The sequence below is a fragment of the Hylobates moloch genome, unplaced genomic scaffold (assembly GCF_009828535.3).
Source record: "Hylobates moloch isolate HMO894 unplaced genomic scaffold, HMol_V3 SCAFFOLD_6, whole genome shotgun sequence".
Lineage (NCBI taxonomy): Eukaryota > Metazoa > Chordata > Mammalia > Primates > Hylobatidae > Hylobates > Hylobates moloch.
Window position 1 is genome coordinate 91,379,890 of NW_026652281.1, and position 16,739 is coordinate 91,396,628.

The following is a 16,739-nucleotide window of genomic DNA, read 5'->3' on the forward strand; positions in this document are numbered from 1 at the left end:
TGATTCTCCCACCTCAGCCTCCCGAGTAGCTGGGACTACAGGCACACACCACTACGCCTGGCTAATTTTTGTATTTTTTTTAGTAGAGATGGGTTTTCACCATGTTGGCCAAGCTGGTCTTGAACTCCTGACCTTAAGTGATCCACCTGCCTCAGCCTCCCAAAGTGCTGGGATTACAGCCATGAGCCACCACACCCAGTCAGTGTAGATATATATTGAATGATAGATTCATCTCGACCCCATCAGGGAAGCTTCATTTCTTCTTGGCATTGCTGATCTGACCCTTGATGCCTAGAATTTGACTTCTAGGTTTTTTATTTTGGATGATGTCAGCTTTCCATGGCTGTGCATACCCCATCACCCACACATCTCTCTGAGCCAGAGAAGAGACCAAGCTCAAACTCGTGATGTCCAAGACATCCATACTTGGCTTGTGGCTGAAGCCCCTGTGGGTTGGGATTGGGGCACTTGCATTTTGGGTAACATACACAGACACCTTCTCTGACAGAAAGTGGGTGCTGGGGGCAGGGGGAGAATTATCAGCACAGAATTAAATTCTGCCCCCGTATACATATTTTACATTCTGATTTTATTTCATATGAGTTACAAAACCATTATTATGACAACTAATAGGCCAGCCCTCCTCCAAATTTATTGAAGAAATCTTGTTGCCTTCCAAGACAAATTGCACTTTTTGATGTTGAAAAGAATTCCGTAAGGATCATTCTTAAGTCTATAAAATATCAGCGAAAGCAGCTTGTTCTGCGAAGATCCCCATAGAAAGCAGCTGAGCTCAGAAAGAAGCTAATGATTGCGGGAGAAATTGTAGGAGGAAAAGGGAAAGCAAAATCACAGAACGATAACTTCTCAAGGAGCACAAGAGAAAAAGAAAGGCTGGAGGAGAGAGAGGAAAGTTAAGGAAGAAAGAGGACTCTGGAGCGTGTCGGAGGCAGACAGGATCAGGGGGATGGTGCTGGTCCAAAACTCCACCCGCGGTTCTTTGAGTCTCTGTCCAAAGCTCATGTTCAAGTCCAGCTGCAGGTACTGCTCGGTCAGATTATAGGCTGGCCACAGAAACAGGTCGTCCCCATTAGGATTCCTGGAAGGGAGAGCAGAAACAGGGGTGAGATTTTCCTCCTCACACCCCAGGCCTTGGCATGGGGGAGACCGGGAGGTTTACTTACCCGGTTCGAGCAAAGGTAGCCCAGTATTTCATCATCTTCCGGCTCAGTAACTTCTCCTCCTCCACGGCTCCTTCTGAAGGAGATAATCACAAAATGTTGCTGCTCTGGGTGAGGGTCGGGAAGCCCCGGGTGCCTTGTATTTGATGAATCCCTTTCACACCCCTCCTCCCACTGGAAATTTACAAGCCTACCGAGTCACTGTACCCATTTTATACATGCAGATACTGATGCTCAGAGCAACGGGGACCTGTCCAAGGAACTGTGGCTTCCGAATGGTGGAAGCTGAACACACATCTTCCCTGTCCACCCCCTGTTCCTGCAGCCAGTCCCATGAGGCTGCAGGTTCCCTGGGGACACAGACCAGCTTGCTCCCTCTCTCTGTCTCTTTCTGTTTTCTCCTCTGTCTCTCTTCCTTCTCTCCATCCTCTCTTCCTTCTCTCTCCCTATCTCTGTCTTCCATCTCTCTTCCCTCTTTTTCTTCTCCCTCTCCCCTCTGTCTTCCTTCCCTCTCTCTCTTCCTTCTCTCTCCCTCTCTCTCGCTTCTCTCTTTCTTCCCTCTCTCTGTTCCTTCTCTCCCTGTCTTCTCTCTCTCTTGCTTCTCTCTCTCTTTCCTCTCTCTTTTCCTACTCTCTCTCCCTCTGCCTCTCTCCTCCCACACACATTTTTACAATTAATTTTTGTATTTATTTATTTAAAAAATAGAAAATCCAAAATGCAGAAAGAGCATCTAATATCCAATGAAAATGTTTCCCTTTCATCTCTTCCCTGCAGACACCCAGTGACGAGCCTCAGAGGCACTTTCCCAAAGACAGGCTCTGCAGGTACCAGGGTGTAAGTGGACACCTTTCTACACATCTGGCAGGAGACTGGACACGTATTCTACATATTGCTGTTTTTATTAAAATTGATTTCATATATAGGACTTGTCACTTATCAGACTGCCATTTGTTGTTCTATGAGCATGTAATATATAAAAACATATTTATATGCAATTATATATAAATATATAAAGTATTGTCATATTTCCAATCTTTTCTGGTAAAAGCAATATTTTAGTGTGCATATATACTTTTGCACGTGGAAGTATAATTACACAAAAACTCTAGAAGTAGAATTGCCAGGCTAAAAACTACATGCATTTTAATCTATGTTATTTATTTTTATAAAGATGGGGTCTCACTGTCACCCAGGCTGGAGTGCAGTGGCACGATCATAGCTCACTGCATCTTCCAACTCCTGGGTTCAAGCAATTCTTCCTGCCTCAGCCTCCCAAAGTGATGGCATTATAGGCATGAGCCACCACACCTGGCTAAGACTACATGCATTTTTTTTTTATTTTATAAAAATAAAAACAATTTTTGAGACAGGAGTCTCACTCTGTTGCCCAGACTGGAGCTCAGGGCCATGATCACAGCTCACTGCAGCCTCGAACTCAGGCTCAAGTGATCCTCCCACCTTAGCCTCCTGAGTAGCTGGGACTACAGGTGTGTGCCACCATGCTTGGCTAATTTTGTTTATTATTATTATTATTATTATTATTATTATTTTGTAGAGAGGGGGTCTTACTGTGTTGCCCAAACTGGTCTGGAACTCCTGGACTCGAGCAATCTTCCCGCCTCAGACTCCCAAAGTGCAGGGATTACAGATGTGAGCCACCATGCCCAGCCTTACATGCATTTTAAATGTTGATAGACTTCTCTATTAATGTATAAAATTGTTTCTCGCACCTGCTTTAATACATTATTTTAAGTGTTTTGTTTTTTTCAACCTTGATTGATGAAAAATAATTCCTTGCTAAGGATGGTCTGCAGTTTTCTTGTTATGAGGGAGGTTGAGTGGATGTTCATATGTTTAGAAGCCACTTGTGTTTTCTTTTCCATGAACTGTTTGTATCTGTTACCCTGTTTTCAATTAGGTTATTCTTTTCTTATTAATTTTAGGAGCTCTTTAGACATCAAGGAATTTAACCTTTTGATACATATGTTGTTGACTTTTTGCAGTTTAGGGAGTCCATGTGCCGTTACATAGTATGGGCTCAGGAATGGTTGCTGAGAAATAACAGTGACATTTATTAGGTATTCACTCTTACTTTATGGGGCTTATTTTATTTAATCCTTGTGGCAACCTAGGAGGAAGTTCTTTATTATCTGTGTTGTGAGGATGAAAAACTGAAATAATGAATAAACCATAGTGCACAAATACACTCTATACGGAATGTTCTGTCCTCTTTGTCAAGAGGCCAGTGTGAGTAAGTTAAGAGCCTGCATTGTGTAATGTTTGTAACTAAATATTTTAGTGATAGCTCCTGTGTGTAATTTTCCCTGTAATTTTCTTCCATTGATAACCTCATCTGATTGGTTCATTTTAGGCACCAAATATGTCATAAATTTAAGAATAAATGAGCTAACATCACAAGTAACAGTTCACAAGTATTTACATAAGCTCGTCTGGGTGCAGAGCACTTTGAGCTGGAATTATGAAAAACATGGTCCTTGCCTCTTAAAGCTTTAGGTTGTGGCCTCATGGGATTTCTGGAAAGGGGAAGGAGGGTAAGACCAGTGGTCAAAGAAAAGGAAGAAAATGGTTCTAGTACATTTTTTTAAAACATTATTTAGATTGCTTGAGTGCCCTGAAGTGGCCACACCTGTAGGTTTCAGTACAAAGAGAAGCCCTAATCAAGCAACTGTCATGGCACTTTTTCATCTTGGCTTCCAAAAATGGAAGTGAGGGCATTTTCCAGAGAAAGGTTGTGTCCACCTGTAAACCACAGAGGTGATTAAATGCCAACCCCGAAGTCCTCCAGGCTCTTGCATAGTGGTGGGGTAAGCGGGGGCTTCATGTGAACTGCGGGGAGTGGCCAGTTCCTTACCGAACATAACAATGTCACCCTTCAGGAAGGCACCACCGAACACAAAGCGGACTTCATCACCGTGGTCGGCTTTGACAAAAGCTGGCTTCGTGTCTTCAAAGCACTGAGGCCGGTGCCGAAACTCATAAAAGTAGACAGGTGCACCAGCATCTGACAAAAGGTCAGGGAAGGTCAGGCATGCATGCAGCGTGGAGCAGGGGGCTGGCTCTGTGTCCCCACCTATCAAGTCTTGGATGTATAGACCCAGGGGTGGGATAGCTCAGAGACAAGAGGCTACGTAAGCCAGCCTCACTACCCCCTTCCTCATTTGAGGCTGGAATTTCCTGCTACAGCAGTGCTCATATCCCTAGTGATGAAGAGCTCATGTCTGAGAAGGCAGTAGTTCTACTTCTCAAGAAAAGTCCTCTATATTCAGCCAAGATCTACTTTGTTGGGACTTTCTCTCAAAGTTCAAGTCTTTTACCCATTATTGGAAAATACTTTCTTTTCATTACTGAACTGTAAGGGTTCTTCTATTCTGGATATGATTATCTTGTCAAATAATTGTACTATGAATATTTTCTTCCAGTCTGTGGTCTGCCTTCTCATTTTCTTAACAATATTTTTAAGGCAAAGTGGATATAAGTGAAATCTGCCACTTTAACCATTTTAAAGTGTGTAATTCAGCGGTTTTTAGTACATTTAGGATGTTGTGCAGCTATCACCACTATTTAGGTCCAGAACATTTTCATCACCCCAAACAGAAACCTCAGACCCATTTAGCAGCCACTCCCCCTTGGCCCCACTTCTCAGCCTCTGGAAAACTCAATTCTACTTTCTGTGTCTATGGCTTTGCCTAATCTGAACATTTCGTATAAATGGGATCATACAACATGTGGCCCTTTGTGCCTGACTTCTTTCACTTAGCAAAATGTTTACAAGGCTCATCTGTGTTGTAGCATCCATCCGTATTTCATTTCTTTTTATGGCAAAATGATAATCCATCATTAAGTATATACTGAATTTTGTTTATTGATTCATCAGTTTATGAACATTTGGGTTTTTACCATTTTGGCCTATAATGAACAAGGGTGCTATGAACATTCATATACAAGTTTTGTTTGAACATCAGTTTTCAATTATCTTGAGTATATCCCTAGGACTGGATTTGCTAGGTTATATGGAAACTCTATGTTTAACTTTTTGAGGAACAGCCACAACTGTTTTCCACAGTGGCTGCACAGTTTTATGTCTCCAACAGCAGTGTATGAAAGTTTTGGTTTCTCTATATCCTTCACACTTGTTCTTATTCCTTTTCTTTTTAAAAAAAATTATAGCCACCCTAGTATATGACACATGCAAAAGAATAAAGGTATATTCTTCCCTCATACTATATAGAAAAACTAACTCAAAATGGATCAAAGACCTAAATGTAAAACTAAAACTGTAAACCTCTTATAAGAAAATATAGTGGTAAATTTCCATACCCTTGAATTTGGCAGTGGATTCTTATATATGACACCAAAAGCACAATCAACAAAAAAGTGGATGAATTATATTTCATCAAAATTAAAAACTACAGTGCAACTTTTGTACATTATCAACAGAGTAAGAAGGCAACCCGGCAACCCACAGAATGGGAGAAAATATTTGCAAGTCATATATCTCATAAGGGATTAATTTCCACAATATATAAGGAACTCTTAAAACTCAGCAACAAAAAACAACTCAATTCAAAAATGGGCAAGGGTCTTAAATAGACATTTCTCCAAAAACATACATACAAATGTCCAATAAGCACATGAAAAGATGCTCAACATCTCTAATAATTAGGAAAATGGAAATGAAAACCATAATGAGATACTACTTCAAACCCATTAGAATAGTCATTATTTAAAAAACAACAACAGAAAATAACAAATGTTGGTCAAGATGTCGAGAAATTGCAACACTTGTGCACTGCTGGTAGGAATGTAAAATGGTGTAGACACAGTGGAGAACAACATGACAGTTCTTTGAAAAAATTAAACATAGAATTACATATGATCCAGCAATTCTGCCTCTGGCATATACCCCAAATAACTGAAAACAGGGACTTGAACAGCTATTTCTACAACTATGTTCGTTGCAGCATTATAGCCAATAGCCGATTGTAGCCAATAGCCAATTGTTCCTTGCACAATAGCCAGATGGTGGAAACAACACAAATGTCCATTAATGAATAAATGGATAAACAAAATGTGATATATACATACAATGGAACATTATTCCTTAATGTTCCATTAATGTTCCGCCTTAAAAAAGGAGGAAATTCTGATGTATAGTACAGCATATAGGAATCCTGAGATCTTATGCTACGTGAAATAAGCCAGACAAAAGGACAAATATTGAATGATTCAATTTACATTGAGTAACTAAAGTCACTAAAGTAACTAAAAAGTCAGTCATAGAGACAGAAAGTAGAATGGTGGTTATTGGGGTCTGGGGGAAGGAGGGATGGAGAGTTATTTTTAATAGGTACTGATTTTCAGTTTGGGATGATAAAAACGTTCTGAAGATGTATAGCAGTGATGGTTGTACAACAATATGAATGTACTTAATACCATTGAACTATACACTTAAAATGGTTAAAATGGTAAATTTTTTATTAAGCATATTTAACTACAATTTTCAAAATGTAAAAAAGAGTATGCCATTTCATTTATAAATATTTATGAATCTTCCAGATTTCCTTTTGTTACTGATTTCTAATTTCATTCCCTCTGCATGATTTCCATCCTTTTACATTTACTGGGATGTGTTTGGTGACCTAACATATGGTTTATTCTGGAGGATGTTGTATGTGCACTTGAGAAGAATGTGGAATCTAATGTTACGGAGTATTTGGCTGCATTTAAAATAGTTGATTTAAAGTCTATTACTTTAGGAGTTCCATTACTCCTTATAGCTATAATGTTTGTTCCATTACTACGTATGGCTAGGATGTTGGGGAAGACATTTCTAGAAAGAAAAAATCCTTGGGGACAGCGCCCAGAAAATTATAGGGAGATGAAAATTTTCTACATGGTCCTGAAGAAGGGGAAGAAACAGAAACAACTGATCAACATTCCCAAACTCTGAAAGGCAGGTGAATGACACAGGTCCCCATGGCATGTTTCCATCCAGACACACCTGGGAACGCCCTCTCCATGAGGGAACAGAGGCAGAGAAGGCAGCCGGTCAGTAGACAACGTGGATTTCCGTGGCCACCAGCATCACTGGGCTGTGGTCCTGGAGCGGGGTGCTCAGAGACTCACCTCTGTGATATCGAGCTGTGATCAGTGCAGGCACCACAAAGAGCACATCTCCAAGCAAGTCCAGAAGACTGTCTCGGATTTCAGTCAGGGAGTGCTTGTCATGGAAGTATTCATTAGCCACAAGTGCAAATACTGAGGCGGGATGTGCTGTAAAAAAATTGTAGTCCTAGGAGATCCAGGTCAACCACAATGGCCAACATGTTAAACACTCACCTGTGCAGGTATGATTCTGAATGCTTTACCCACATTGCTTCCTTTAACCCACACAGCAACCCTATGATGCAAGTATCAAAACTAGACCCGTTTCACAGATTAAGAAACTGAGGCTTAGAGAGGTGAAGTAGTTGGGTCCAACTGGAAGAACCATGATTCTTTCACAAGTCTATTTGCATCCAAATCCCATGCTCCTGACCACAGGCCTCTCTCTCGTGTCTCAGAATGAGTCACTCCTGGGCAGAACTGGCTGCATCATCTGTGGAGCTCAGTGCAAAGTAAAAACATAAACTCCTTGTTCAAAAAATCATTAAGAATTTCAAGATGGTAACAGCTGAGCATTAAACCAAATGTAGGACTCTTCTGAGCAACAAGGTCCTCTGTGACTACACAGGCAGAACATCCATGAAACCAGCCCTGCTCCTGGTACCAGTGCTGCCTCCAGCCCTTAGCTATTATCTTACCTAAGCTAGTTGGTCTCTTGGAGCCTCAGTTTCCTCCTCTGTAGGGATGTGGAGGATTATATGAGATGTGAAGAGAAAAGTATGCCGCTTGGCCCAGAGCAGTTCTTTGGTCCTGTTGGTTCCCCCGGGCCCCATTGCTGAGTGCCTTAATAAGACATTTGATGCTTCTCTGACCTGGCACCAGCCTGCCTCCCAGGCTTCTCCCTCTCAACTTTCCCTAGGCACTAATGGCAGAGAGTGCATGGTAAATTCCATGAAGATTCAGGGATCTGGTGCTCTAGGAAATGCTGGAAAGGTGTTGCAGCTCAAACCCCTACCACTAAGACAGCAGCCCTTGATGGGTTTCTTTGGAATTTGGAGGTGAGGAAGTGTACACCACATTGGGGAATACTGCTCAGACTCATTTATTGGGTCCTCAGGAGGCTGGTGGTTTTTAATCAGCCCAGAGCAATGGAGGCCTCTGCAGTATGTCCAGTCTATGGTGTAAGGGCCTGGCCTCTTTGGCCATATAACCAGCAGACTCCATGGTTCTGGAGGTGTCCAGGATGGGTATAGATGCTGTGTGGAGTCTCAGGTGAGTCCCCATAGGACAGTCAGCGTGCAAAATCCTAGGGTTCTGGGGTAAGGCTATGACTTCTGCATCAGAGAACTACTTACTGTTTAAAAAGCAGCCCCTAGCATGCTACCGTGCCTAGGAGAAACACATGCCCTTCCATTCCTCTTGCACTTTCCCGCACAACCTACTTCCCACTCTACTTGAAATGTCCTTCTGCTCAGTTGTTCCCCTCCCCTAAGGCTCAGATCAATGAGCATCTTCTCCATGAGGCCATCTCCAATCCACCTGAGAATTCTACTGTATAACTTATATCATCAATATCTCTCAAACCTTAGTCCCAATTCATCATCAGAGAGCTGCAACTCATCAAACATCCCTCCACCAAGCGGGCCTGAGGGATATCTGCCTGTAGTGTTTCTTTCTGTTTCCCTTCTTCTTTTTTTTTTTTTTTTTGAGACAGAGTCTCTCGCTCTGTTACCCAGGCTAGAGTGCAGTGGCGAGATCCCACAGCTTCAAATTCCCAGGCTCAACAATCCTGCTTGACCTCCCAAGTAGCCAGCACCACAAATGCACACCACCAGCCCTGGCTAATTTTTTTATTTTTTTGTAGAGACAAGGTCTCCCTGTGTTACCCAGGCTGTTCTTGAACTTCTAGGCTCAAGCAATCCTCCTGCCTTGGCCTCCCAAAGTGCTGGGATTGCAGATGTGAGCCACCATGCCCAGTTTCAGAGGGCTTCTTCCTTCTGTTCTCCGTCTTTAGGATGAAGTCTATGCTCATTACATAGCTTACAACAGCGGAAAGCATTCTCTCCTGCTGCAGCCAACCCTCAGCTGATCTCTTCACACCCCTCTGCTCCCAGTTGGTCCTCTTGGTTCTTCCCAGTTTCTCCACCCACCCCTTCCATCACCAGACAAGCTCCATTAATCCTCCAAACCCTTCCCCCCAAGAGAGCCACCTGTCCCCTTCTGTGGGCACCACAAGGCCTTGGACATTCCTGTGCTTTGTGTGTATTGTATTGAAGTGTCTTGTCATCTCTGTCCACCCCACATTGCACCCCAGTGCCCAGGGAAGTGCAGGGGCATGTGGACTCTCACTAAACATGTGTTCCATGGACAAGTGAACAAAATGAACATTGGCACTGAGTCCACACCGAATAAACGTTTATGGAAAAAGAGGAAGATGGAAAAAGGAGAAAAGAAAGGAAGGAAAACAATCCATCTCTATATCCTAGTGTCTAGAGTAAGACCAGATACTGCTAAGTTTGTGCAGTGAATGAATGAATTAGTGATGGAACAATAAATGAGTGAATGAATGAGTAAATGACCAGTCTTGCAGAACCCGGCCTGATGCCTGGCTCACGTGTAGTGAATACAGGTCCCCAGTCTCATGTTTGTTTCAGCATTCAGAGCTTTTCAGACTGTAGGTAGATAATGTAGCACCTATGCCACATGTTATGACACAGGCTCAGGGTGGGGGAAACACCCCAACACCCACATTAATGCATCCACAGAGAAACATCTGAATAGTGGAATAAATAAAATGAATAAATGTATGGGAACAAAAATGACTGATAGACACAAATCAGTCAAGGTCCGGTTCGGCTGCTGGGTGGGTTACAAAAAGCCTCTGGGTTTTTGGAGCTCTTCCAGGTTGGGGATTGTGGATTGGGTTTGTGTGCCTATTGATATAGTTTCTACCTGTGTCCCCCACCAAATCACATGTTGAACTGTAATCCCTAATGTTGGAAGCGGGGCCTGATGGGAGGTGATTGGATCGTAGGAGTGGTTTCTCATGAATGGTTAGCACCATCCCTTTGGTGCTGTTCTCATGATAGAGTTCTCATGAGATTTGGTTGTTTAAAAGTGTGTGGCACCTCCTCCCTCTCTCTCTTCCTCCTGCCCTGGCCCTGTAAGACATGCCTTCTTCCCCTTCACCTTCCACCATGATTGTAAGTTTCCTGAGGCCTCCTGAGAAGCTGAGCAGATGCCAGCATCATGCTTCCTGTACAGCCTGCAGCACTATGAGCCAATTAAGCCTCTTTTCTTTATAAATTACCCAGGCTCAGGTATTTCTTAATAGCAGTGCAAGAGTGGACTAATACACCTATGCTTAGTAAAGGTCTATTGAATGACTGAGTGAGTGAGGAGTGTCTGTGCCCTTGGCTTCTCCTGCTGAGTGTGACCCAGGGCTATCTGTTAAGTGCATGTGTCTCTGGAGTACTGCAGTCTCCCAAGCTACTCACCAGGATGTTTTGTATCAGATGGAGGGCAAGGGACTTGTTGGAGCCACTGAGGATCTCAGGAGCCTCCTTCTGTGGAGAGAAGCAGTGCCCTCTGTAAGCCATCTGGTCATCAGAAGGTAAACCCATCTCCCCAAGGGCCTGGGCAGCTGACATTCACAGGGGAAGCTGGATAAGGAGTCCTCAAGCCCAAGCAGCCATGTGTGGAAGTGGCCTCGGTGTGCTTGTCAGATAGTTAATTTCTTCTCACTTTTGATAAAAGGCAGCTGTTCCTTGTCATTCCACCCACAGCTTTGTGGGGCCCGAGTGGCCACCTTGTGGGAAGGCTCCCATTATGGGCTTAACTGTGGCCCCCTCAAAATTCACACATTGAAGCCTTAACCCCCTGCAATTCAGAATGCGAGTATTTGGAGATAGTACTTTTAAAGGGGTGATTATGTTAAAATGCAGCTGTTAGAGTGGGTCCTAATCCAATCTGGCTGATGTCCTTATGAGAAAAGAAAGTTTAGACACACAAAGCGGTATTAGCACCTTGATCTCGGACTTCCAGCCCCTAGAACTGTGAGAACATGAATGTCTGTGGTTTAAGCCTCCCAGTCTATGGTATTTTATTATGGCAGCCCTGACTGCCTAAGAGGCCCCAACTTGGCTTTGACACCAAGTTCAAAGAGAAGCCAGAAAATTTCCAAACTAGCGTTTGTTGTTCTCCTTCTAAAGACCTTTGTGAGTGGGGCCACAAAGAAGAGAAGCCACAGTGGGAGGTCAGGCAGTGGTGGTGAGGCTGGTGACTGAAAACACAGGCTTCCTGCACTGCCCTCACCAGCTGACAACTCGGCAAGGGACTCAACTCTTCCTGCCTCAGGCTCCTCATCTGTAAGATGGAGTTTGCAACAAGTACCTCCCATGAGGGTGGTGATAAGAACTTAGTGAGTTGATATTTGTAAAGCTCTTACAATGGTACTTGGTATATAGTAAGCGCTTCATGTGATTATTTGTTAAATTACCACTTCCTGGCAAAATTACAGCTTTAAAACGTGAGGAGGCAGAAACGCTATCCACTTGACAAAGGAATTTTCTTGGTATGTTTTCTGCTGAAAATCTTGGGGTAATGATTCACTAGGGCCAATACTTAAATTAATACTAGGGCCATACCTGTCTCCTGGAATCTCAGGGAATCCTCAGAGTCATTTAAATTACCCACAAGTATATTTTAACTACTAAAAACCTTCTCTATACATGAAGGAGCTGGGATTTGTTTCTTGGGGATTTCCTGTGGTCTCTAACAGCTAGCAATGGGTTTAACTGCAAATTCACATGGAATTTCAGCACCCACACAGGCTTTTGAGCTCTGCAAATTCTGTCACTTGAATAACTCCAATATCTAGCATTTACTGAGCACTGACTATATGCCAGGCTGTTTGATGTAGAACTGTGAAGCAGGTGCTAAGATTAGCCCTATTTCACAGATGAAGGAATGGAAGCTCAGAGAGGGTGGGCAACTCCCCTAATATCACACAGCAGGTAAGCAGAGAACTCGGTATTTAAAGGGAGAGCCTAGGCTGGGCACCAGCCCATGCCTGTATTCCCAGCACTTTGGGAGGCCAAAGCGGGTGGATCACCTGAGGTCAGGAGTTGGAAACCAGCCTGGCCAACATGGTGAAACCCCGTCTCTACTAAAAATACAAAAAAGAAATTAGCTTGGCATGGTGACGGGTGCCTGTAATCCCAGCTACTCAATAGGCTGAGCCAGGAGAATCACTTGAACCCAGGAGGTGGAGGTTGCAGTGAGCCAAGATCGCACCACTGCTCTCCAGCCTCGGCAACAGAGCGAGACTCCAACTCAAAAATTAAATTAAAAAGGCAGAGCCTAAATGCATAAAAATTATACACCCCTGTCTCCTTACTAGCTGGGAAATGTTAGAAATCCACTTTAGCTGCTCTGAGCCTCAGTTTCTTTAAAATAGGGAAAATCATGTCTGTTTTCACGTTGTTGCTTGGATGGCCTGTGCTTGTCACTGGAAGGCACTGGGGAACTGGTTACAGTAGTTACAGTGGTGATTGTCATCACTAGTACCTGCCTTCTTCTTTCTAACACACACCCAGAAACCACTGAAAGGCCTTACTTAAGCCATGAACTGTGATTCAGTGGCCTCATCTGCAACATGAGGACAAAAATCCCTAGTCCCACTTCAAAACATTGCCCTGGAGGTCAAATTAATAATGGCAGAACATGCTTTCACAACTCAATGAACTTGGGACTCTGGTTCTAGACAGCCAACAACTAGCTTTGTAATTTGACATACCTCTTTATTTCTTAACCCTATTTCCTCCAACTTAAAATAAGGAGGTCAATCTATATAAATGAGCTTCAACAGTATTAGGAATTTGAAGTCTCCACTCTTCTGAGGACAGATGAAAAGTTTATTTCCAAAGAAGAGAGTCTTCCTATGCCACAGAATCAAAAAATCATGGGTCTTTCCCAGCACCTGGGCCTCAGCTCAACAATCTCTCCCTAGAAGAGCCTTTCCTGACCACCTGTTATCCTCCCTAAAGATACCTTCTCTCCCCACTTGTGTTATTCATAGCGTCTATCACTCTCTGAAATCATCTTCTCAACTTTGTGTCTCATCTGTCTCTCCCCACCAGAGTGTAAGCTCCCAGAAAGCTTGTATGCTCAGTTTTTATAAGCCTCTAATAAATGGTCAGTACATACTTGTTGAATAAATAAAATGATTTAACAATTTTGCAACTTATACAACCTTAGTATTCTAGGATGTCAAAATGCCAGAACCAAGGCGGGACTTGAAAAATTTAAAGGACTGAAGTTTTTCAAACCTATCTGAATGTCAGCTCTTTAGTGGTAACTGCATTTTTTGGAAACGATCATTTATAATATTGTTTGAACAAAGACCAAATGGACCCATCCCCTCTTTCCTTTTTATATAGTTGTTTCTTCCACCCTAAATCTCATCACATGAGAAGCAAGGCAGACACTTGCTGTGACTGGCCTGGTCCTCACTTGCCCTCTTTCAGAGAGAGGAAAGGTGATCACTGTGTGCTTGGCTGGTGGGCTCCAGCACTTACAATACCTGATGTCTTCTGTGGAAATGCCCAGCTGTTAAAGCCAAGAGCTATGTCACGGTTTGAGGGAGTGGCAGTATGGACAGCCAGAATTCTTACCATAGGCAGCAGGAAGCCACACTCATGGTTATTGACTCCGATGATGGAAGGAATTGCTTTAAATGCTTTCTGAGACAATAGATCTAGAGGCTCATTAGGAAAGAAAGCACCATCAACCACTTGAGTGAAAGACTTTGTTTTCTGTAATAAGGAAGAAAAAAAAAATCATCAGCTATTTCTATTCATAAAATCTGCTGTCCCAAATCCTGGCCAAGCAAAGCCAACCTAGTCTAGCACTGGCTTAAATGCACTTAAAAAGTAAAAACAAACACTATGGGCCCAGCTCAATATATCAGTCCCTGGCAGCTCTGCCATGTACTTGAGCAAGGGGGCTAAACTTGTCTGTGCCTTATGTTCTCATCTGTTAAATGGGAATAATAATAATATCTACCAAGAAAAACAGTGGCCTGTGATATGGTTTGGCTGTGTCCCCACCCAAATCTCAAATTATAGCTCCCATAATTCCCACATGTTGTGGCAGGGACCTAGTGAGAGGTAGGGGGCAGATCTTTGCCATGTTATTTGCATGATAGTGAATAAATCTCATGAGATCTGATGGTTTTATAAAGGGGAGCTCCCCTGCACAAGCTTTTTTTTTGCCCACCGCCATGTAAGATGTGCCTTTGCTCTTCCTTCACCCTCTACCATGATTGTGAGGCCTCCCCAGCCATGTGGAACTCTGAGTTTATTAAACTTCTTTCCTTTATAAATTACCCAGCCTCAGGTATGTCTTTATTAGCAGCATGAGAAGCGACTAATACAGCCTAGCCCAGAGATTCTCAAAGTGTGGTTCCTATACCAGCAGCATCAGCATCATCTGGGAACTTGTTAGAAATGCACATTCTCAGTCCCACTTCAGCCTCCTCAATAAGAAACTCTGGGGTGGGGATGTAGCCCAGGAATCTTCTTGTAGCCGGTCCTCCAGGTGATCCTGATGCATGTTCAAGTTTGAGTTGCATGTTCAACTGGCCAAATGCAAAGGGAAAAATTGTGGGAGATGGAGTGGTCAGGACTGTAGGGGTTGTAGGATACTGTAGGTGTCTCCCTGAGACACAGTGCCTTGGACATGCCTGGATATTTTTTGGGTCTCAGAAAGCAACACTCAGCCCTAATCATGATTTCTTTAGGTTTCTGTTTTGAGATTTGGGTAGAAAAGAGCACATGAAAGAGTTCGACACAACATCAGGTCCAGGACTTATTATCCATTTCCCTGAGTCTAGCATGGCTCAGAGTGGACATTCAGTACACACCACATAACTAGCAAATGTTGAAATCTGAAAGATAATGATCTTGTCCGTTCAAAGACTGTCATCAAAGGCTCTCAAGATTGGAAGGGACATAAAAGATCACCCGGTCCAATTAACTGTCACTGACTGAAGGTTTGTCAGCGGTCAGCTAGATTTTCCTTGAATACCTGGAGAGGTGTGCATCTCACCACCTTCTAAAGGAGCCCAGTCCTTTTCCAGACAACTGAAAAGTTTTCAATTACACAAAACTAAAATGACTTTCTAATAGAAATTCCAGCCTTGATTTTGACTTCAGCTTCTGGAAGCATGCATAACAAGTGTGGTCCTTCTCTCCAGTGAGATGCTTTCAGGGACTTAGAGACAAGCCTTGTACTTTGCTGAATCTTCTCCAGGCTAAGTTGCACCCCTGCCTTAACAATTTTCTTAAATTACCTACAAGGGTTCTATAACCCTACTTATTTTTTTTACTGCTGTTACCAAGTACCCCAATCATCCTCTTTTCTAGGTTCCAAATTCAAATAAATAACAGAGGGGTAGGATTTGTTCATCTCTCCATTCGAAGGGCAAGCCTGCCCCCAAAACTGCCTCCTCTGTCCTCACCTGGCTGTGGGTCAGCAGCTCCTTGGAGGATTTTCTCCTCAGGCACCTCAGCAGGGCCTCAGAGTCTGACACATTGTCACCACAGAAATGTGCAACCACCTGCAGCTATTTTGTAGAGAAGGACCGAGTTAGAGCATGATATTGAAAGCATCTAGGAAAACAAAAGCTTGAAAATGCCCTCCAATCAGCCACAGGCTGGCCCTCCATATATGAGTCCATCCTGCTACCACTGCCTAGACCCATGCCCCTATAATGGAAGGTGCACATGTGGACAGTTTCCCACTGCATCACCCTCAGTCTCTTGCCTGGCTCTCCTTGTCATCTTTAGTAAACACCACAACTGGAGATGGGAGTTTGTCAGTCTGTGGCCGTGGAATGGAATCAAGATTCCTGGTCACAAAGAGATCAGTCCTGTGAGCTTGGATGCAGTGGTACTTTGCCCCTCTGGAATCTAGAAGCCCAACCTTGAGGTGCCGAGGAGCAGCTTTGGAAGCTCCTTCACTGTCAGTAGAGGCAGGACTCCAGATCAGATTCTCAGCTTGTCAGCCCTACCCAAGCCCCAGGCCCACTCACAGCCTGGAATGTCCTACCTGTCTTTTTCCCTGCCTCTATACAGACCCTTCTCATTCTTTAAGGCCCAGCTCCTTCCCTCACGATGTCCTTTCAGGGCATTTCAGCCCCCAGAAATCCCTTCCTCATCCAATCTCCTATAAGCTCAATGTTCCCCACCTTCCATGCCTGGCCCATTGCTGAACATCTGCTTTCCTTGTCACTGAACCTCCGTATTTGTAGAACTCACTCCCTGAAAGTGGTGGTTCTTAATCTTCTGTGAGTCATGGATACTCTGAGAATCCAATCAAAGTTACAGACCCTCTCCCTGGGAAAACGTGCAAGCGTGTGTAGTCTGGTAC

The 16,739-nt window shown here is 43.5% G+C and overlaps 1 protein-coding gene across 1 annotated transcript in view; it reads right to left on the reverse strand.

The window, feature by feature from the left end:
• Positions 1–639: 639 nt before the first annotated feature.
• The window catches only part of CES5A (carboxylesterase 5A), a 110,371-nt gene continuing 94,271 nt past the window's right edge, over positions 640–16,739 (reverse strand). Inside the window, 8 exon segments of the mRNA XM_032157372.2 lie at positions 640–1,099; positions 1,185–1,257; positions 4,054–4,203; positions 7,329–7,451; positions 7,454–7,475; positions 10,805–10,873; positions 13,982–14,122; positions 15,829–15,933. Coding sequence (XP_032013263.2) covers positions 868–1,099; positions 1,185–1,257; positions 4,054–4,203; positions 7,329–7,451; positions 7,454–7,475; positions 10,805–10,873; positions 13,982–14,122; positions 15,829–15,933 — 915 coding nt within the window. The 3' untranslated portion in view covers positions 640–867.